General features: G+C 42.9%; 1 protein-coding gene across 2 annotated transcripts in view; it reads left to right on the top strand.

Moving 5' to 3' along the window:
• The first annotated feature begins 3,634 nt into the window (after positions 1 to 3,634).
• The window catches only part of TCAIM (T cell activation inhibitor, mitochondrial), a 44,228-nt gene continuing 24,742 nt past the window's right edge, over positions 3,635 to 23,120 (top strand). The window contains exons 1-6 of one of the 2 annotated variants that reach the window (XM_032784135.2): positions 3,635 to 3,749; positions 6,822 to 6,895; positions 16,587 to 16,722; positions 17,382 to 17,535; positions 17,622 to 17,684; positions 18,858 to 19,098. In XM_032784135.2, coding sequence (XP_032640026.1) covers positions 6,867 to 6,895; positions 16,587 to 16,722; positions 17,382 to 17,535; positions 17,622 to 17,684; positions 18,858 to 19,098 — 623 coding nt within the window. In that variant the 5' untranslated portion in view covers positions 3,635 to 3,749; positions 6,822 to 6,866. The remainder of the gene's footprint in view (positions 3,750 to 6,821; positions 6,896 to 16,586; positions 16,723 to 17,381; positions 17,536 to 17,621; positions 17,685 to 18,857; positions 19,099 to 23,120) is intronic. The other variant, XM_032784136.2, reaches the window with a different exon arrangement.

Below are 23,120 nucleotides of genomic sequence, written 5' to 3'. Positions count from 1 at the left end.
AATGCTGCCAAATGATGGGCGTTGTAGTTTGGGGGTTCCATACTCCATTTTCCTCTATGGGCTGGTCTCTCTGGCTGAACTATAATTCCATGATATACCATGTTCTGTCTTCTAACTGAGCACTTGCAGTACATCATGGAAGTCGCTGGCTGTGAAGTATCATGAGAGAGGTCATCTGACTGGGGAACCTAGGCCATAGAGGAGAACGGCAGCATGAAGCAGCCAAACCACCACCCCCACAGGCACAATGGCAATATTCCTAATCCGTTTTTTGTTTGGCTGGGAATTTGGGGGTGGTTCATTTTTTTTGACAGAAACTCAAAATTATCTACTGAGAAGAGACATTTTTCATTTAATCAAAAACCTAATTTTATGTCAAAAACCAGTTTCAGTGGAAAACGTTTGATCTCCATTGACTTTAATGTTAGGAGAGTAATAATCATCAGGTGCCATCACATGCTACTGACTGCATCACACAAACCTACATAATTATACAACCAATTTACTTACATGACTTATTGGCATTTATTAGGATGCAAAAACACCTGATTGCATGTAGGAATATTTATGCAGAACATGACAGAGACAACGAATGGATGCTGACTTAATTTAAAGCTTCACTGAAATATGGATGAGTCCTGTAACTTACCAGCCCTGTTTCTAATTTCTTGCTGTGAGAAAGAAGTGGATCCTGAAAACACCACAGATTCCTAGACTCTGCCAGGAAAACTCTGCTTCCCTCCCACTTTCCCTATGTATCACAGTAGTGGTATACAACTTTTACTACAGTGAACACCATTTTTACTGTAGGGTTGTTACAGTTATCTGGATCTGATTCTGACTGCCATGTACCATCTGAAAATATATTGTAGTATGAATGTATTACTTGTATGATTGTATTTCATGGATATAAATGTTGGTTTTTACCCTTCAAATGACCATAGTACAGGTGAGTCTGGTTTCACTCATTTTGATATTCCTTTTATACCAAATGAGGGAATTTGGAATATCCCTACCTAGTTTAGATGGATTATGCCTTTCATTTCCTGCATTTCTTTTTGATGGGAGTGATTTCTCATTTTAGGAATTTCATATTCTCATCCTAGATGCATTTAGCATGAGAAATTCTAGATAACTAGAGGCAGCGATTTAAACTCAGATTTTCAGAGTTTAAATCTAAGAAGATTTTCGACTCTCTTGCCTCTGGTGTAATCATACATTTCTGTAAAGTAGCTGTATCCTATATACTAGATGGAAGGTGATAATGGTAGGCTTGGAAAGATATGCTTATTGGTAAATGTCTGTAAACACTGATTTCACCACACCCACAAACTGATGAAAAAATATTTCCATCAAGAACTGCTACTACTAAATGTATGCACAATGTGCCTAAGGTGACAGTGACCAGGATTGATCACTGCATTTGGTCCATTGGTTGGAACATTAGCTTCCCTGACTTGCTCTCCCTGTCAGTACTGGGCCCAAGGTGAATACTGATCTATGCTCCCCCACCCCTGAACTGAAATTTACAGATCAGCAAAGTAAGAAAAATGCTGCTTGACAAGTTACTGGAGTGATTTAAACATATTTACTTTGTATAGATTTACACGTGATGTTGACATGTTTTAACAGCTAAAGCTTTATTTTTTTTAATCTTAACATCTCTTTAAATATTTCCTGGCCCACAACCTAAAATTTAAATTGATAAAAGTCTAAAAAAAAAGTTTAAAAATAATATCCATTAAAATTATCAAAAAATAAAAATCAGATTCTGCCAATCCTAGGTAAGTCACGGACTTCATATAGTGACTATTACTACTGAATTTAACTATATTTTTATGTTTCACATTGAATCCCGTTGTTATTGTGTATGCAAAGTGCTCAATCATCTTTGTATTGAAATGTTGAGAAATTCTATTGGCTCACCAACTTGCCAGCAGGGGCAGCTCTAGACATTTCGCCGCCCCAAACATGGCGGCATGCCGGGAGGGGGCGCTCTGCTGGTTGCCGGTCCCGTGGCTCCGGTGGCCCTCCCGCAGGCATTCCTGCAGAGGGTTCCCTGGTCCCGCAGCTTCGGTGGAGCCGCGGGACCAGCGGACCCTTCGCAGGCATGCTACCAAAGGCAGCCTGCCTGCCGCCCTCCCAGCAACCAGCGGAGCACCCCCCGTGGCATGCTGCCCCAAGCACGCACTTGGCGTGCTGGGACCTAGAGCCGCCCCTGCTTGCCAGAAATAAGATAAGGGCTGTACTTGCATTTGGCCACCAACCTTGGGGTGTACTTTGCATTCCTTTTAAATAAACACACAATGTCCCACTTGCTTGCACGTCTCGATCCCAAATAAATATCAATTGCTGAGTAGCTCCCAAGTATCAGGGATAGCCATGTTAGGCTGTACCCACAGAAACAAGGCATCTGGTGGCACCTTAAAGACTAACATTTATTTGGGCATAAGCTTTTGTGAGAAACCCCACAACCCAACTTCTGTCGGGGTTTTTACCCACGAAAGCTTACACCCAAATAAATGTTAGTCATTAAGGTGCCACCGGACTCCTGTTGCTGGGTAGCTGCTTTCAGAAGCAGTGAAAGCTGATTTCCAGCTCAGAGAAAGAGCAGCGTGGGGCTCCCCAGCCAGGCTAGCTACTCCCGGTGCGTGGGTGAGGAGACATTGCCAGGCCCCCACTCCCAAACTATGCGGAAGAAGTTGCAGCAGCGGGAGCTCAGGGGTTGCGGCTTGCAACACCCCACCGCAGAGCTGCTCCAGCGTGCGCGGTTACAGGCAAGGCCTTGGGGCTAACGGTGAAACCCCTAACGTTACACGAGCGGTGGAAGCCTGAGCGAGTCGCTAAACTCCGTCCGGTTCAGCTCGGCTGAAATCACCCGCGCTGGGGTGGGAGTGCGGGGCGCAGGGCCGCCCTGGTGGGGGGGGGGGCAAGTGGGGCCATTTGCTCCGGGCCCCGCAGGGGCCCCCACGAGTTTTTCGAGGCCTTTGGAGCGGGGTCCTTCACTTACTCCGGAAAACTCCCCGGAAAACTCTCGCGGACCCCGGAGCTTCTTCTGCTCCCGGTCTCCGCCGGCGAGGGGGTCCCTACCGCCCAAGCGTCCTTACGTTCCGGGACCCGCCGCCGAAGACCCAGCTGCGCTTCGGCGGTAATTCCGCGGGGGAGGGCCCGCCGCGGGTCTTCGGGGCACTTCGGCGGCGGGTCCCGAATTACCGCCGAAGCGGGAGGGCCCCCTGCCGCCGAAAACCCTAGGCCCCCTGAATCCTCTGGGCGGCGCGGCGCGGCGAGCTTGGGGCCTGCCGCTGCGGAGGAGCCCGCTAACAGCGGCCGGCCAGGGCCTGTCCCTGGTGGAGGAAGATAGGGAGAGTCCGTTCCTCAGCGTCCGCGGGGCTCGGGAGCCTGGCAGCGGGATCGTTACCCGCTGAGACTTAAACATCCTCCACAGGGACGCTTGGGCACTGCCGGGCTCTCCGCATGCGCAGCTACTTTGACGGATGGGGGTGCGCGAGCTGTCTCTCTTGGTCGCACGCTGGAGGAACGCGCGAGGTGACGCGGCTACGCGCGACCCAAAACGTGGCGGAGACGAGGAATCTGCTCGGAAGGTGAAGGCGGCGACCCCGCCCCTCAGGCCGCTCCTCCCCCCCACCCCCCGGGAAGGGGTCACTGAGCGTCGGCTCCCTACGCGCGCGCCCCGCGATGGGAACCGAGCTCGGGCAGGCGGGGGAAGGGGCCACTGTCACGACGCTGAGGTAAGGGGGCCTCCCGCGTATCTCGGGGGAGTGTTAGGGCCTCAGCTGCGCTCACGGGCCCTTCCCCGGCCCACGACCCCTCGGGGGTACAAGCCGGGAGCTGCCCGCTGAACGCGCTAGCGGGCCGGGCCGAGGCAGTGATCGGTTTCCACGCGACTCGTTTAAAACTTCCCGCGGGATACCGCTGTTGGCCGGACCCGCTGTGCTGGGGAGCAAGGCGGGGGGCCGCGCTTTCCAGTCACGCGGTGGATGGAGCCCTGGGCCCTGCCACTTTTTGTGTCCGGATTGTAACCCCGGTGACTGGCGCGGCCCACGCCCGCCTTGGCTCGTACCCACCCCGAGAGAGACTGGATTTTAAACCTGTAACCCCATGGAAACGCAGTCCGCCAGGAGAGGCAGGGCCGGGCTGCGGTGTCTGAGCGCCTTTCGTGAGGTAGGCGGCTCTGGTCAGGGTTTGGACGCAGACTGATCTCCCGTGGGCTGTAATACTTGGGGCTAGTTTAGGAGATGTTGGTGGCCTGTGATATACAAGAGGTCAAGATACATGGTGTTCTCTGGCCTTATAGGCTATGGATGGTCAAGAGCTGGAAGACACTTGGCTGGTGTTTTGTAAGCTGCTTCTGTATTTATGCTGAGAGTGCAAAAGCGTTCTGGCACCCGGGGCTGCTCTTCTGGAGACCAAAACTCCTCCCTTCCTGTCTCTCACAAGAGGCTTTGATTTGGAACTGCAGTTATATGACTGCATCTCAGACCTGTTACATAATGCAGCATAAGCCCAACAGGTGTCTGCCTGAGGCAGCCAAATGTTTAGTCACTTGCTATTAGTATGGATTTCAATGGTGTCTTTTAAATATTCCTGTTGGCAAATCAGCCTGATTCATTCTCTCTTGCATAGAGCTAAAGACTCACATTTTAGATTTCAATTTCAAAGCAGTTTTTGCAGTCTGGAGATAGAATTTGCTGGATGCTTCTTGAGATATTTTAAAAACTTACTCAAGTCTTTGAATTTTTGTAATTGCACTGCTTATGACCACTCTGAATTTGCCTGAGGTAGCAAAAAGCCACAAAACCAGCTCTTGTTTTACTCTTAACCTATGGAAATGTTGTAGCTAAAATGTTTATATGAATGTTTTAGTTCATTTTGTATATACTGTTGTTGAAGTAACCATGCTGCAGTCTGGCCAGTTAGGGAAATGGGTAGCTGCTTCAGCAGGCATAAAACTAGAATCTACAAGAATCTTTCACCAAATCACACGCTATTTTAGAGTGTGTTGGGATTTTTAAAATTGTTTTAGAAAAGTGATCAAATTGTTGACTTAACTGATTAACCACAGCAGGTTTTGTGCAGCATGAGAAAAGTGAATATTTCCTTTGTATTTAAACTCCTTCAGCTTTTGCCTGTTCATGACATCTGTCATTCTTACTAATATTGGTATACCTGGAATGTTCAGTTGTTCAGTTCAGCATACTGCTGGGAATGCTCACAACAATCAAGTACTCAGTTAAATGTGAGGAACTGACAGCAGTGACTGCTTATACACACACTATGCGGCTTCCCTTGAGGAGCTAATTATGCTGAACTATTTTGTGCCTCTCCAAGAGTTAAAAAAGGCCTACATACATATTAGCCAATACCCTTGTACTTGATGTAAGGAAGTGTTTGGCTCTAGATCTATGGAGAATTCCAAAAGTATTAAAGCAAAAATTGTTAGCGCTGTTTTTTAAAATATGTGGTGAATGACTACTAACACAATTTGTTTCAAACTGCCTTAGATATCACTTGATTAACACACTCTGTAAAAATTAAAAAATACATTCAAATTTAAAGACAGATTTGATTGTTTTTTTTAAAATGCAGTAACTTTTTGCATGTCACTCTCCCTTCATGTTAAGTTTGAGAAGTGAGGCCCAGTAGAACTATGAAACCAAATATATTCACTTTGAGTTCTGAAGTGATAAGGCAAAAATGATGCTTTATTCCCAAAGACTTTGGTGTTACAAATGGAGTACAGTATAAATTTAGTTTGAGGAAATAAAATTGTGTTTTGCTCAGACACAACTGTCTTTTGATTAGGGTGCAGATGAAATAATTCTGTGTGGGTTCAGGTGTGATCAGTTTAATAACATAATGAATACTGTAGCCAACACCATATGTTTCAGAAGAAGATGCAAGAAAACTGCAGCAGGCAGTTATGAGAGAATCTGCCTCCAGAAATACTCCCTCCTAACCCTCAGTAGTTAGAAATTGGCTTAAGCCCTTCCAAAATTGTTTGGTGGCTTTGGTTGGTTGATTTATTTAGTGTTTACTACTAAATTCTAGATTTTCTTGTTATCATACAAAAAATTGCTAATTTCATTTTGAAATCTAAGATTTTTGCCTCAATGATATCTTGTGGCAATGGATTCCATATCTAATTATACATTGTATGAAAAAGTACTTTCTTTTATTGTTTTATTTTATCTGCCACCTATTTTTAAAGAGACACAACCAACTTGAAAACTTTTTGTTTTGAAAAATTTGAAGTTAAATGTAGCACCTAAGATAACTGGAAGAAGTCTGGGTGGAAACTGTTTTGCTCTATTTTTGTTTGGGTTTTTTTTGTTTTATTTTGTGGAATTGACAGCACTTTGTACATAGTCAGTTTCAGTGTTTTCCGCTGTATAGCCAGTCAATTCCTCCTGTGCTGAAAAGACAGTTATAAATATCAACAGGGAGACTGGAAAACATTTTAAATATATCAAAGGATTTTTTAAAAAAGCCGTACTCATCAGAAACTGGAGTATCTTTAAATTATTCTGTGTAAGATTTTCAAAGTGTCAGTTCAAATCCACCTATGTCAATACAGAGTACACATTTTATCACATAATTTACTATAGGATACTTTTTTCCTGTAGCTTAGGAAAAAATCTAAAAGCATCCTTGTGTAAAACCAAATCCTGCATTGTGGATTTTCTTAATTGTTCATTACCACCGTAACTTAAATTGTAAAATAGTTTTTTAGAGAATTGAAAGGGGAAAATATACATGGACACAATCATTAAATATACTTTCCTTTTGTATTCTTCTTTAAGTGATCTAGCGGATGTCTGAAAGTTGACTTGAGCATAAGCAGTGAGATGTTTTGCCATTTGGGGGCTGTGAGGAGGTAAGACTGACTGCCAAATTAATCTACCCTTTAACTTAGTAATTAAAAGCTGGAGGTTTTGTGTTTAATACTTCTCAATTTTTGTCTGAATCGGTCACTTGTTATCCATGTGCCATTTGACATTTTTGCTACAATAGCTGCAATACACATTCAGTCATCCAATGGAGGATGAGTAGTCAGACACAGGCTAAACAGAACATAGGTTTGAGTATGACTTTGTGTGAAATAAGGTGATATGACAAAGCTAAAATTAAATATCCAAAATATAACTGAATTCTTATGCTATTAAAGTTCAGCATTACAGATAAAGTGAACTGTGAGGGTAAAGTAAATTACTTTTAACAACGATATTCAATGTGAGAGCTACAGGAAAGAGTTAAGTTTAATAGATTTTTGACAACAATCTTCAACAGGAGGTATTATTTCATCAGTAATTCTGTCTTGCAATCCTATTGCATAATCTTGTAGCAGAGATTGTGTTTGATAATATCTTTCACAATAGTGAGACTGCCCTTCTCTTGGTGGTAATGATTTTGCTTTTGAAAATGAAGCCCTGTCTCTTCTTATCCTCAGTCTGAATGCGGTTTTTGGGGAAATTGATCACTCCTTGAGCAAGAAGCCAAGGACACCTTCTTTGCATTTTTTTTCTCTAAATTAATTTTTATTTCTTAATTTCACCCTATAGCTATGGGATGCCTCCAGGTCTGTCTTCCATCTTTTCTGTGTATAGTCTTCATTCTGTTCAGGGGTTAATTATGGTCTGTGAGTGTTCCTCCTTTGAGTAAGTTCAAAATAGTTTTTTGCTAGGATCCTCAGCCTACCTTCTACCATGGTAATGTTACATATAACGGTTTGCTTTATTTTGTTTCCCATCTATCGCCATTTTCTCATTACGATCTTGGATAAATGTGATTTGTATGTCTCAAGTTTTAAAAAAAAGGTTATGAGGAAAACCTTGTACGTTAGCCATAGATAACTTTTAAAGATGGGAACAGGTTAGGTACAGGGAGCCTAGGCCCCTTGCCAAGCAACTATGAAAGGGTAGGGTGCTGACATTCTTGTGTGGGTGTTGTCCAGGGATCTTTTTTTCAGACTATCTTTTGTATGAGCTTCTAGCTGTGTCTGATTAAATGTAAAGTACTTAGGAATGTCTGGAAGGGAAAATCTTTCTCTTACTGCCTCAGAGCCTCTTGGTTACTGCAAAGAAGTTGTATATGGCAGGGGATAACTTTTACTTCTGTTCTTTCCTGAATAACAGTGGTGAAGCTGACCAGTCTTGGTAAATTTTATTCTGCTTCTTAACAAAACTAGGAGTAACAGAAGAGGTGGTAGAGTTGCCTCTCTGCCTATACAAGACGGTGTTGCTTTGGTTTACATTTGGTTCACATTTCAAAGGTTATTTTTTTAACTATAAGAGCTCCCTGTCTTCACCAGAGAAAACTTTGTGCTTGTCATGGTCAGATGGATTCTTCAAGCCCTGCAAATTTATTTGAATCTTATATATTGACCTACCCTTTTTTTATTAGCCTCATCAGTTGTTTTGTTGTTAACTAAAGGCAGGGCTAAAATTCAGCCAGAGCCATCCAGAACAGAGCTCTGGTAAATATTTTCAAACCTGCAGGAGTCCTGGCACCAAGCCCCGAGAAATACTTGGGGAGAATTTAAACCCTGACCAAAGTGTTAGAGATACTGACAAACAAGATCAGGGTCCTTATCTCAACTTGAGAACTCAATACTTGTTTTAAAAAATTGTTAAAAATAAGATTTAGACATGCATATGAGACTCTGATATCTGATCTTGTTTTAATTGCTGAATGGAAAGGTATTCACATGAATGAATCTGCTGCCCAAGTGATGTGTAAGAGATTTGGAGATGACCCTAAAATCTTATGGATCTGTGCAAGTTCTGTTTTAATTTGACTCACTATTTAATGATTTTAGAAAAGAAAAGATGTCTCCCGAAGACCAAACCATCTGGTTGTTAGGTTCATATTGCACTGACTTTCTCTTAAGTTATTTGATTTTCAGAATATTCATATTTGCACAGATCTTGGCTTGTAAAACGTTCTTTGATTGTCTTTCTTGGGTTTGTTGATAATGGTTTTACTAGATCTCATAAAATTTGAACTAACTGCGATTTGACTATCAGTGTTTGTTTGCAAAGGCATTTGGCTAGTGCAGTAAAACTTGATTGATTGGTCTCCCTTTTGGTCATCTTATTTCAGCCTTGCAAAATTATCAAGATAATTTTAACAGTCCAGGCACATACTCTCCTACCCAACTCCCCTCCTCCTCCCCCAAAAAAACAAAAAAAATCTGTTAGCCAACTTCTTTTATAGGGTAGGAGTAGAAAAAAAGAAATGTTCATCACAATTTATTCTCCAGTAAAATTACTCACCCCAGGAAATCAGGTGAATGGAGTTTTATAAGGCTATCTTATTATTTTTATATGGTCATCATTTCTGTGTGAAGGATATGCAATTATGCCTCTTATCTTTCATTTATTCGCCTGTCTTGAGTTTATCAACCTCTGACCATACTATGATTTTGTCTGCCTTGTATTTAATTTTGTGAAGTGTGTTTTGTTTTTTGTTTTTTTGTCTATAGTTTAAATGAAAGACACTGCATAAATTTAAAAATGTTTTACCGCTGAACAGAACTGAAGTGCTTTTCATCATCTTAGTTTCAAACTGAATGTGAATGCTGATAGAAGGAAAAATGACTTCTCATGGTAAATTAATTAGTATACTATGTGAGATCAGTCAGGAAGGAAAAATTCCATTGTTAAACATTTACTATTTACACACTGCCCTTGGTATTTACAAGTGTGCTGTCCTGTTCATTTAACACAACAACTCAGACAACTTTGTACTATGATCAGAAAGCTTAGTGATCTTTTACCCAGAATTTGCCTTTTCCTCTCATTTCTCTAATCTGTCATGCAAGTCTGCTCTTTGTCATTTCCAGAATGTTGTCAGAACTTGCCCTTACTTCAGCTCTGCCTCCTGAGATCCTTCTGGGGCAATCAAAAGTGCTGTGATTCTATAACTCTGCCACTGCAGGAAATGGAACCATATCATATTCATTTGCATCTTGTTAGTTTTCACATCAGTTCAGAATTGTAATCCCGGTATTTACAAATTTCTAAAACTAAAGACACACTATCTCCTGTTTGCCCACTACTTGCTCTTACAACCTTGAACTCTCTCTTTTAACTGTCCACAGTTGAAGCTCACCCTCTAACTTATGCTTTCTGATCTATCTAGAATTTCTTCATCCAAACACTCCCTCTCTTCAAATCTTACTTTAAACAATCTTCTTTATCTGTGGTGGAAATTAAATCTGTCAACATCCCTCTTCTTCCCCCGGTTCTTGCATCTTTCCTCACTTTCAGCACTCTCATTTTCAAATAAGCTTATTTTCTTTCACTCCAGTCTACTTCCTTACATCACTTTGTCTTCTATACAAGAATACGCCTGAGAAATGAAGTAAATTTGCTCAGGATTAAAAATAGCCACAGGTATGTGGTTCTTAGAAGTGAACAAGGGATGCTTTCTCTGTGTTGAAATATGATTATTTCTTCAAGAGCTCGTTCATATCAATTCCAGTTTGGTGTGCACGTACCACATGCATGGCAACCAGAAGGTTTTTCCCCTAGCAGCCTCCGTTGGGTTGGTCTGGGCGCCTTCTGGGGTCGCGCCTTCATTGCGCTCACTGTAGGACTCTGTCGACCAGCCACCCCCTCAGTTCCTTCTTACCACCTGTAACAGTTCGCCTGAATGCTCGTGGCTCTTGCTCTGCAAGTGCAATTCCCCTAGTTTCTTTAACTTCTTCATGTAAATAGTTTGTATATACAGTATTGTTAGTGTTAGTTTTAGATAAGGTTTAGGTGAAGGGTGCACACTTTGGTTCCCTCCTGTGATGGTTTGGATCACAGAAACCCCCTTAGGGCTGCCAACTGATGTGCTAAGACTACTTCTACCCCCACTTTCCCTGCCAGCTTGGGGCTCCAGCGCCCTGTCTCGTTGAGCCATATACGCCAGTCTGCTCCAACACAGACCCAGGGTCTGAACCACATGCCCCAGAGCTGCAGACTTAGCTGAAAGCAACTTAAGAAGTGTTCCTGTCTTTAACACTTAGATGCCCAACTCCCTATAGGGTCCAAGCCCCAAATAAATCCATTTTACCCTGTATAAAACTTACACAGGGTAAACTCAGAAGTTGTTCACCCTCTATAACATTGATAGAGAGAGATGCACAGCTGATTGCCCCCCCCCCCCCCAGGTATAATACATACTCTGGGTTAATTAATAAGGTAAAAAGTGAATTTTATTAAATACAAAAAGTAGGATTTAAGTGATTCCAAGTAATAGCAGACAGGAACCAAAGTGACTTACCAAAGCAAAATAAGATAGGACGCGAAGTCTGTTTAACTTACAGTAAGAAAACCTGAATACAGATAAAACTCACCCTCGGAGGAATTCCAGCAAGCTGTCTTTTTACAGACTAGTCTCCTTCTGTCTGGGTCAGCAATCATGACACCCCCTTAGTTACTGTCCTTTGTTCCAGTTTCTTTCAGGTACCCTTGGGGATGGAGAGGCTATCTCTTTAGCCAGCTGAAGACAAAATGGAGGGATGTCACAGGGGTTTAAATAGACTTTCTCTTGTGGGTGGAGACCCCCTCCTCTCTCCTATGCAAAGTCCAGCTCCAAGATGGAGTTTTGGAGTCACATGGGCAAGTCATATGTCCATACATGACTCAGTTTTTACAGACAGCAGACATTGTTTACATGATATCCCGAATGTCTTCAGGTAGACTTCTTATGTGGATTGGAGCCTTCCAAGATTCATTGTCCTTTAAGTGCTTCTTGATTTGCACGTTCCTTTCCTAAGAAGCTGACCAAATGTTTCACTAAGGCTACTTAGAAATCAAGCAAGTACACAGCCAGTATTCATAACTTCGAATACAACGACACATGCATACAAATAGGAGGAATGTATTCAGTAGATCATAACCTTTACAGAGAGATGTTACATGGTATGTTTAGCATAAAACATATTCCAGTTATGTCATATATACATTCATAAGCATATTTCCATAAAGCCTCATAGGGTACACCATCACACTCCCGCTTTTATCCCTAGTACTGGGGCATGCCTTAGTCTCCAGAGTTTAAACCCTGCATAGGCTGTGGCAGGCATATGCCAAAAAGTGACCCTCATGCTTCCTGTCTGAAGTGTCTGGCAGAAAGCCACCTCAAGGAGCGCTGCAAAATCTGCAGAGGTTTTCGGCTGAGGACCCGAAAAGAGAGGGAGCAGCACCTCAGAGTATTGCTAATTGAGGTTTCTTTGCATGCCCATTCGGACTCCAGCTCAGCAGAGCCAACGCTGAGCACTTCAGCACCAGGGCGCAGTGCCCTGAAACTGTTGGGACATGAGTCGGCATTGAGAAAGGACTCCAACAGAGACTCTCGGCACTGGCAGGCGTCTCCTCATAGGAGCTCCACATACTCTCATTCTCCAGTCCCCCACAAGAAGAGAGAACCTGTGAGGGGATGCTCCACCACGCCAAGAGCAGTGCTGAAGGAGCCCGCCACTGTGAGACCCGCGTTGGGCCACACAAGCTCGGCATCCACATTGAACGTTGCGTTGACTCCTGACTCTCCCTAGGACCAGTTGAGTCTGGACCTCCTCCCCTCCCCTATCTGGGAGAATCATGACTTGCAAATACCGTCTATGCTGTAGGCATTCGAGGCAACTGAAGACCTGATCGCTCTCACAGCACTGTCTCCCCCCTACACCTCAAAATAGGACAGGACGCCTGCAGCAGTCTCAGCACCACCCATGAGACCTGGGCGCCATCCAGGGGCAAACCAGCGATAACGCCGTACTGATTGCCATCCCCTCAGCACTGATCACCAGTGCCATCAACAAGCGTGCAGGTAGGGGAGCTGCACCAGTCCCCTAGCTCTAGATGCCACTCTCCAGCACAGACGCACTCTGCTCCTCCGTGGTTGTCTTATACAGAGTCCTCGGAGTCAGAAACAGAGTCCTACTGCTCCTGGTTCAGAAGGAGCAGGAGTTTGAGGTCCCGCAGACAAGGATACCATCTCCAACCAAGACCATGGCCGGGTCAGTGACAGCCCCCTGCACAGTGGCCATTTTGGACCCCTGGACCTTCTGTCAGGGCCAGAGCCACTGGTCCTATTCTAGGTCGGCGACATATGCGCCCTCAGCCTCCCAGATAGTTGCTGTACCTCTAACATCAATGTCAGCTGTGCTCGCTGGGGCACTGACAGCGACACCAGCCCTGGCCACACTGGTACCAGCTGTGCCACGAGATCCCCTCGTCATCCTTCCCACCTGACAAGGTAGTGGTGTGCACATCAAATGCCCCAGCCCTAGAGGAGGGTGCTCCAACAACTGATGCACAGGGTGGCACAAAATGTGGGCACGCAGGCTGAGGAGGTGATTGAGTCCTCTGACCCGATGGTGGACATCCTTGCCCTTTCTGGTCCCTCCCGTATCACCCTGCCTCTGATACATACCATACAGGAGGCCACTAAGACGTGGCAGACTCCAGTCTCTTTGCCACCAACGGCAAAGTGGAATGAGTAGAGGTATTTCGTTTCCTTTAGAGTGATGGCCAGATTCACAGAGTTGTTGCCAGAGGACTCCAGGGCAGAATTCTTTCTAGTGGAAGAAGGAAAGCTGGTTTCCCTGAGTCTCACTTCAGGCAACCCTTGATGTGGCAGACTCACTGGGTATAGCCATGAGACAGAGCACCTCGCTACAGGTGTCTGGGCTTCCTTATGAGGTCCAGCAAACAATTCAAGACCTCCCCTTTGAGGGTTCAGCCCTGTTTTCAGAGAAAACAGACTCCTGGCTTCATACCTTGAAAGACTCACGGGTCACCCTCAAGTCTCTGGGCCTCCGCACTCCAGCAAACCAGCAGAAATGTTTTAAGCTGCAGCCTCCCGCCTTGTTTATACCAGCCTCAAAATAGGCAAGACTTCTCCCGCGGGTCAGGTAGAAACAACAGAAAGAGGCCCCCCTCTTCATCAGGCCAGGGCTCTGGTCAGGCAAAGCAGTCTGCTGGCCAGAAGCAGACCGTATGAAGATGCACCTGGGGCGACGCATCAGTCTGGACACTGGATCCATACCACCTTACCTTCTCATGCCAACTGTCCCCTTTCTTCCCTGTGGGGGCCTGTATTACATCAGATCGCTGGGTGGTACTCATGGTAGAAAGGGGATAGTCACATCAATTCTCTGCCCTTCCACCCCTCTTCCCCGTCCCTCTTCAGGGACCATGCTCATGAGCAACTCCTCATACAAGAGGTGCACTCACTCTTGTCGCTGGGGGCAGTGGAAGAGGTTCCTCTGGAGCTGAAAGGCTAGGGCTGGGGCTTCTATTCTCTGTATTTCCCAAAACAGGAAGCCAAAGGCGGCCTCAGGCCCATCCTAGACCTGCAAGATCTCAACAAGTTCATGAAGAAACTGAAGTTCCCCATGGTCTCTTTGGCCTCCATTATCCCTTCCTTGGATCCAGAGGACTGGTATGCCACCCTTGACTTGAAGGATGCTTACTTTCACATTTAGATTATGCTGTCCCACAGAAGGTACCTCAGATTCACAGTGCTTCCATTTGGCCTGTCAGCGGCTCCTCAAGTGTTTACCAAGTGCATTGCAGTTGTGGCTGTGTTCCTACGTAAGCGATAGGCACAGGTGTTTCTGTATCTCGACAACTGGGTAATCCAGGGCTGCTCGTGGAGGCATAACTTGTCTTCATAAGAGCAACTTTCAATGAACTGAGCCTTGTTCTCAATGCCCAAAAAGTCAGCTCTTATCTCCCATTTAGCAGATAGAGCTTATAGGAGTGGTACTAGACTCCACACAGGCCACAGTGTACCCCACAGAATCACAGTTCCAGTCCCTGGGTGACAGCATTCAAAACCTCAGACGGTTCCCTGCAACCACAGCAAGGAATTGTCTGAAACTTCTGGGACATGTGGCCACTTGTACCTATATAGTACAGCACGTTAGACTCAGACTTCAGCCTCTTCAGGGATGGCTAGCCTCGTTGTATCGCCTGGTTCGGGACAGTCTAGACAAGATCGTCACTCTCCTCATCCAGTCCTCAACTCCCTCCTGTGGTGGCTTGACCCGCAGGTAAGGTGTGCGGGGCTTCCCTTCACCAGACCTCACCTGTCCCTCTTGCTGGTGATGGATGTGTCAGCACTGGGGTGGGGGGCGCACCTGGGAGACCTCAGGACATAAGGTCTCTGGTCCCAGGCAGAGCTCTCCCTTCACATCAACATCAGAGAGTTGAAAGCACTCCTCCTAGCATGACAGATCTTCCAAGTTCGTGTGGAGGGGAAATGTGTATCAGTCATGACAGACAACGCGACAGTGATGTTTTATTTAAAGAGATGGAGGTGCATGCTCCTCTCCCCTGTGCCAGGAACCCCCTAGACTGTGGGACTTTATGCATAGCTCACTCGATCCTCCCCAGGGTACAGAATGAATTGGCAGACTATCTCAGCAGGTTGTTCCACAGCCATGAGTGGTCCTTGTGCCTGAATGTCGCAAACGTTATTTTCCAGCTCTGTCTATCTCACTCCACGAGGGCACAGGCTTCATCAGCTGCATTCCTGGTGCATGTTCCAACCCAGGAAATATGCAGAGCAGCGACATGATCGTCAATATATATTTTTGCCTCGCATTCCCTATTACCCAGCAGACCAGAGATGATGCAGCCTTTGGTAGAGCAGTGCTACATCAGTGAACCTTTGAGCTCTGACCCCGCCTCCAAAATTTGGGCTTGGTTTTCCACCTAATTGGAATTGACATGTGAACAAGCACTCAAAGAAGAAAAAACGGTTACTTACCTTCTCGTTACTGTTGAGTTCGAGATGCGTTGTTCATGTCTATTCCAATATCCGCCCTCCTACCCATCTGTCCAAGCAGCCACCAAGAAGGACCTGAGGGGGTGGTGGGTAGGGAGGACCTTATATTGAGTACCATGAAGGTGCGACCCCAGGGGCCACCCGGGCCAACCCGACAGAGGCCACTAGGAGAAAAACCTTCCAGCTGCCATGCACGCAGTATGTGCACACCTAATTGGAACGGACATGAACAACATAACTCAAAGAACAACAGTTACAAGAAGGTAAGTAACTGAGTTATTTTTAGCCCAGAACTAATGCTTTGTTTTTATAGCACTTTTCATCCAAGAATAGCAAAGTGCTTTACAAATATTAAACTTCTTAGCTACTTTCATACCTTCAACTTCTGGGCATTGACTTTTTTGAGAAACAGTTCCAAGATGGCAGCCCTCAGTATCTCTGACTGTTCCAATCACCAGTGTTTAAAAGAGCTATTTATATGGAGGATTTCATAAATGAACTTGCAGCATGTATCCCTTATCTTCTCCAAATCCACTTTTTGAATGCCACTGATCAGAACTATTAGCATCAACCATATTTGTAACACAGTAGGCCTGTTCTGGTTAAACAGGATTTTGTAGATCCCATGGGACAAAATCCAGCCTTCTAGTATGGCTTATTTTTAAGTGATTGTATTTCATATGAGTGTTTGCACCGTTTTGGTAACATTTCTTTAATGTAGTTTATATTACTTTGTCATTTGGAGGTTACTTTAATACATAAAGCTTTTATTACCTTGTTAGGTTGTGTCTGGAGAAAATATTGCTACAGTGGGTTCTTCAGGCAAGAACTCTGTCAGGGGCTGAAGCCGTCAATGCTCTCAGACCTTTCTATTTTGCTGTGCATCCAGATTTCTTTGGCCAGCATCCCAGAGAAAGGGTAAAAATATATTTTTGTTTCTAATGGTGTTTTCATTTATGTGGTATATGAAGAATGGAAGTATGTTATTAGTTTAGCTTTTTTGCGCTGTCAGAGATTGATCTACCATTTGTAGAACTAACATGATTGATATTGGTAATTAGGAAAATAGAACTTTAACAAGATAATGTCCAGCAGATTCTTATAATTTGGACAAGGTATATCCCCAAACTCACTGATCAGCCTTTCACTATTCTGACAATCTGGAGTCTTGATCCATACAAAACATAGAACTAATGCAACACTCCATTTTTTTTTTTTTTTTAAACGTGTGACAGCCTTCACAAAAATTACCTTTTACTTTTAATCAAACCTAATTTTTACCTGGTTTTGGAAGCTATCTTGAACATTCTATATGCTTTAACTTCTGTTTACCTTTATCTACCATCAAGTCAGCTATTCATGTAGTGAAGACAATTTTTTAATAAAATTACTCAGTCACTTTTCTGTTTGAAATACATTGATGTGTTTTCATGGAATTGTGAACTATGTTTAATATTTTGAAATTTAGTTGTATCTTATTAAACTAACACTGTTAGCCTACTTTTAAATAAATATGCTATGTTGAGAAAGCGGAAAAAATTAAGTATTTACAATGGCTCTTATTTTGTTTTGTGCAGGAAATCAATGAAAACTCTCTTAAGAGGTTAAATGGCTATTTGGAGAATCTCCAGAAACCAGGATTTAAGTCTTTTAAGCCAACTCAACTCACTTTTTATGTGAGAGAGAGAGAACAAAACTCTTCTGATGTCCAAGAATCCTTCAGTGCTGCAGGTGCCTTTTTTATCTGATAATCTCTCATGCAAAATTAAATACTGAAAATCCTTTCCATAGTTTTGTACTCTTCATACCTTTTATAGTGTCTTATCTAATACTCATTGATGTCCATTGGCATTGGATCAGGCCCTTAAAGGCCATCCCAGGTAATTACACATTTTTCTAATAGAAAATCTTTATTAAGAGAGAGTGGTTATAATGGGTTTAAATGTAACTAGGAGTTCTGTCAGTAATCTTACAATGAAATTGAAATAATACCCTGAAATACTTGCCAGATATCAGTCCTTTTTAATTCAGCTGTCTGTGTATAACTTGAAGATAGTTTAGAGTGTTACTTCTATTTTCTCATTATTTTCTCATTATTTGGTCCAGCTGTAGCATGTAGACTCTCAGTATGTTATAGAAGTGCTGAATGACCTAGAGTAGCAGGGGTACGTTTTAAAGTGCAGTTTGTAAATTTCAGTTAATATTTGCTTCACTGGCAAGTTTGGCATGCTTGTCTCTGAATTTTCCTCAGATTTTTTTACAGTTTTGTCTAATGAAATGTTAGTCTGTATTTTAATTCATGTTCTGTTTTCTAGTGGTCAGAAAATTCTCACATAAATGAATTTTGAGTGATCCTTCTGCTAGAAGAAGAAAATCATACTAGCCTGCAGAGAAAAATAGTGGTATATTTGAGCCACTTAGATATAAGAAAAAAGGGGGATTGTTTAGTAGTTGGAACAGGGGGGACTGCGTCTATGTGGTTCTGTTTCTGCTTTTGCCACTGACTGGCTGTAACACTGTGCGAGTCAGTTAACATCTTTATGCCTTAGCTTACACCTCTGTATAATATGTGTAATGTTTATCTCTTGAATTTCATAGGTGTTGAGGCTTACTGTTTGTGAAGTAGTTTTAGATCCTTGCCTGTCTACAGTATATTTAATCCAAAGTAGTATTTTTTGTTAATAAATCTTACATAAAGGGCTCTCAGACAAAACTGTTGGAGTTAAAGCAGTAGAAGCATTTGCACCTCTGTCATCTTTATTTTTCTATTTGTCACAATTGCAGATAAGCTTCAGACTCACCCATTGAGCCAAATAGTTGAAATATCCTAGTAGTTATGGCTCTGGATTTGTACCGTTGTAAATATTAAACTATATTCTGATGCCTTCTGCCATGATAATAGTTTGAAATCTACAGTACTTTGAAATTTATCATATTATACATGTATGGTTTGTTTTAGCTTTAAGACAAGAATGAAACAATGTGAATGCATCTAAAAGCTCAGCTATTCAGTTGAATACAATATTAATTGATTTGAGGGTTGCGTTTTATAGGTTTTCGAGCCGTCAGTTTTACTTTGCACACCAGGGACTTACTAAGCACAGTATTGGACATTCTCAACTCCTGCAGCTTATCTACTGAGCATGTCCAAAGCGTGAACTCTCAGCCTCACAAAGAAGTAAAAGGGACGTTTTACAGGCCTATCAAATGGGACAAGACTTACTACTCATTTACTGGATTCAAGGATCCTGAGGAAGAACTAGAACAAGCCCAGAGGGTGGAAATTACTCTAATGTAGGTAAAGGTTTTTATTAACTAAACTAGTGTTTTGTAATATACCGTATATACTTGTTCATAAGCTGAATATGTTTGGTAAAAAAGTGACGCATCAAAGAGCGGGAGTCGGCTTATAAACGGGTCTACACCAAAATTTGATGATTTTAAATTCTGTGGAATCATTGAACTGAATATCTAATGCATTGTCATTTTGTTTATCTGGAGCGTCTGCAAGCATGGAGCCCCTCAGCACCCATTGGCTGGGAACGGCAAACAGCAGCCACAGAAAGCTGAGGGGCTCCGTGCCTGCAGACGCTCCAAGTAAACAAAACGTCCCGACTTGCCTGCAGCTTACCCTGACGGCCGGGAGCCAAAGTTTACCAACCTCTAAAATATAGGGTCGGCTTATGAAAAGGTCATACAGTTTTTGCTATTTTTACCTAACCATCTTGGGGTGTCAGCTTATAAATGAACAGGCTAATGAGTGAGTATATATGGTAGATTAAGTACATCTCTACCTCGTTATAACCCCACCCGATATAACACGAATTTGGATATAACGCGGTAAAGCAGCGCTCTGGGGGGGTGGGGCTATGCGCTCTGGCAGATCAAATCAAGTTCAATGTAACGTGGTTTCACCTGTAACACGGTAAGATTTTTTGGCTCCCAAGGACAGCGTTATATCAAGGTAGCGGTGTAGTCTGATTTTAATAGTGGTAAAATAGGTTGAGTTTTTGACAAACTGCTAAATTGTTATCACTCCCTCCAAGTATTGTTCCTTGCCCTATAATGATGTAATTGACCAGTGCTCAAATGAGCAACTGCAGTAATCATAGACTCTGGTGAACGATGGGCAAAGGGGCAAGGAATGTTTAATCTTAGTGTTTCATTGGTTTGCTGTGGAATTCCACTGTAGATTCATCAAGGGAATCAATAGATTTCAGATGTTATAATTCTCTTGTAATTTACTTAAAGCTTTCGAAACACAAAATAATAAATTTAAATCTATACAAGTCAAGACATTAATTGGGCACCATGTTATAGACCCCTATAAAAATGCTCTGTATCTGTATAGTGTGGTTTTTGCAGTGCCTATCATCTTTTTGTGTCTAAGCGTCTAACATCTGTTTCAGCCTTAGGACATCGTCTTAAATATCCAAAGGTTTGGCAATTTAATATATGCAGTTAGCTTACACTAAATGCATTATATTGTGATTGAGAAATCAGCTGCCGAAAATTGCTTAATATTCTTAGTAATCCTGAATGAGCTTACTACTAATTTCTGAAGAAATAAACGCTGGTCATGAGACACTTTTTAAAAAATGACTGAATTAAAACAAAAACAGCATTATACAATTCAATTTTTTATTCCCTTGAATATAACAATGCAAAAGGTGTGGTGTTTATGCCAAGTGCCAAACTAATTAGAGTGTAAGCTCTTCAGGACAGAGAACATGATACCTAGCACATAAGGTCATTGTACTACTGTAAAACACATAACGGATATAAGTTGTACATGAGTTTTTGTTTTCTGTCTGTGTGTAATTGTACATACTTTTCTTCTATATCATGTGCCAGTTATGATTACTTCATAACTTGTCTAAATTGTCATTTGAAGGGGGACCTTTTTCTTGTATCTGTTTTATTTTCATGCTTGAGTTTAGTACTTTTTCTTAGTGGTGGAGTATCATATTGCTCTTGTAAAAACAAGGAACTGCAATCAATCAATTGTGTATAGTGGGAATTTAGATAGCTGAAATAGTTTAAAAGGGTAAATAGAGTAAAGGAGGTCATTAAGTATCTCTTAGAAATAATTGATTTTAATTTTTTGAATGTCTCAGATATTTTTCCAGTTACAGCAAAAGCTCTGCCAGGTTTCTGACCAATATTACAGCTATCATTTACTGTTTTGTTTTGAGGGGTTTTTTGTGTGTGTATAGTAAAGATCACATTTCCTCTCAATCTATATTCTGATTAGAAAACAATATACATTGTTGACTTAGGACATGTCTACACTGAGACTTAACACTCTGGCTTGTCATGTAGGAATCTACAACACATTAACTGACCGCTCACGGACTAGCTATGCAGACTGCTACTGTGCCCTAATAGTTCCAGAGTGTTGTCTCCACGTGGGCAAGCCCTGAGAAATCCATCTGCTGCTTGAAGTTACACCAAAATTACAGTTCAAAATACCTTCCTGTGAGCAACTGAATCCCCATTGCTGTTAAGAAAGGGTTAAAGGCCAGTTGGGTATATTCACTCCACATGGGTGGAAATTAGATAGTTACCAACCAGAGAAGGGCCAAAAAAAATCCAGGGATAACTGAGCAGACACCTGGGCCTTATAAATAGACTGAGAGAGTTCAGTGTTGGGGAGAACGCCACAGGAAGCAGGTGGGTCATTGCTGCAAAGAGCCAAAGTGCCAGATACTGGTGGAGGCTAGAGGCCTCAGGGGAAGACTTAGACTCAGTGGGATAGTGGTTGAGAACCCGAGGAAAGGCAGTGAAACTCCAGGAAAGGGTTAAGCACAGGGCCCAGAGAAGACATTGATTTTTTGGTAGTTTGGATTACGCTTGAATGTTTTGTTAAACTGAAAGGGATTTGGATTAGTAGCTTCTCAGCCAGACGGCTGAATGGCGTGCAAAGACAGGCAGCCTGCAGGGGGTTCTGTGTGGTCATAGTGCCCCTTAGGTTTGGCATGGCTGCTCTTCTGTCTCCATCTGTGGAGGGATGGATGGGCCAAACCTGAGTGGTGCTGTGACAATATGTGTCAGGTCACAATGCTTGTAGCGGGAAGCAGAGCCAAGCTAAGCTTCACAGGACAGGAGCTGCGACTGCAGGGTGGCCTCAGTGTGAGCTTTATTCAAATTCACAATTACCATGAACACTAATGCTATGATTGTGACACAGCAGTCACAATTAGGACAAAATATTGGCTACTGGTGTGGATTCAGCTCAGAAAACAAGTTCCTAAAAGGTGTGGCATCTGAAAACATTCATATCGGAAATATCACTAAAATATGGAATGTGATATAGTGGAATAATTTTTATCTCATGTTATTTTAGGATTGTAAAATAATGCTCTAGTATTACTAGTGTATATTTGCATTTTGCTATTCACATTTGTGCAGCACAAAAATAATGGGCTATTTTTAATACTGTAGATGTGGCCTTAATTGTATTTATGTGCACTGCACACAACTGCTAAGACCTGAGATTTCACACTCAACAGATCCCTCTCTTTTGGTTCATTGGGCCTGGTAAAAGCACCCACAGTTGTGAAATTGTGCTGTTGGGCTCACTTCACGTTGTCCTTGCTTAGATATTTAGATTGCCCTGTTTCCCTCTCCTGCCCCCACCCCCACCCAAATGCTCCAGAACTCAGTTCATTCGTGATGGTTATCAATGATGAAGGAACCCTAGAACTGTGACCTCTACTCCTCAGTGTTCATCCTAGCTCATGTGAGGTATCAAAGTATTTCACCCCTCATATCTCTCCCCCCGCTGTATTATATCCTTTGACTCTGGTGTCAGTTTCCTTAAATTTAAAAATAAAACACACCACAACCTTGTGTTAGTCCTCAGAGGCACTGACATCTGACAGTTGTTTTAGAGCTGCTCATGTAAACCACACCAGTCTTCAGGCCTCTGTCTTTCAGTCCCCTCAGAACTGCTAGAGTAATAGAGCTGCCTCTCTAATACTACCAAAGGTTTTAGAGCAGCTTGTGTGGCAGTTGGTGCACAGCTTTTGAGGAACTCAAGTTCTCACTTACAGGTACATCAGAGGCATTCAGCAGGTTCAGTCACTTATGTCTCATTCCCTTTGGAACATCACTGAGCTTCATAGATTGATCTTAATGCAAGGGCATCTTCAGTGCTCTTAAGGCCTTGCTCCTCCTCATGTGAAAACAGTGTACATCACTGCTGCGCTTTATCTTTGAAGCACCAATGGCACACTTCCCAGCACATTTTCTGGATCATGTGTTGTGTGATGTGTTTTCTGTCTGCTTCCCTTTCTCTTTCAGATTGAGAAGGG

The sequence above is a fragment of the Chelonoidis abingdonii genome, chromosome 2, assembly GCF_003597395.2.
Source record: "Chelonoidis abingdonii isolate Lonesome George chromosome 2, CheloAbing_2.0, whole genome shotgun sequence".
NCBI classification, from domain to species: Eukaryota; Metazoa; Chordata; order Testudines; family Testudinidae; genus Chelonoidis; species Chelonoidis abingdonii.
The sequence above is the reverse complement of the archived record's forward strand: the minus strand, read 5'-3'. Positions and strand labels throughout refer to the sequence as shown.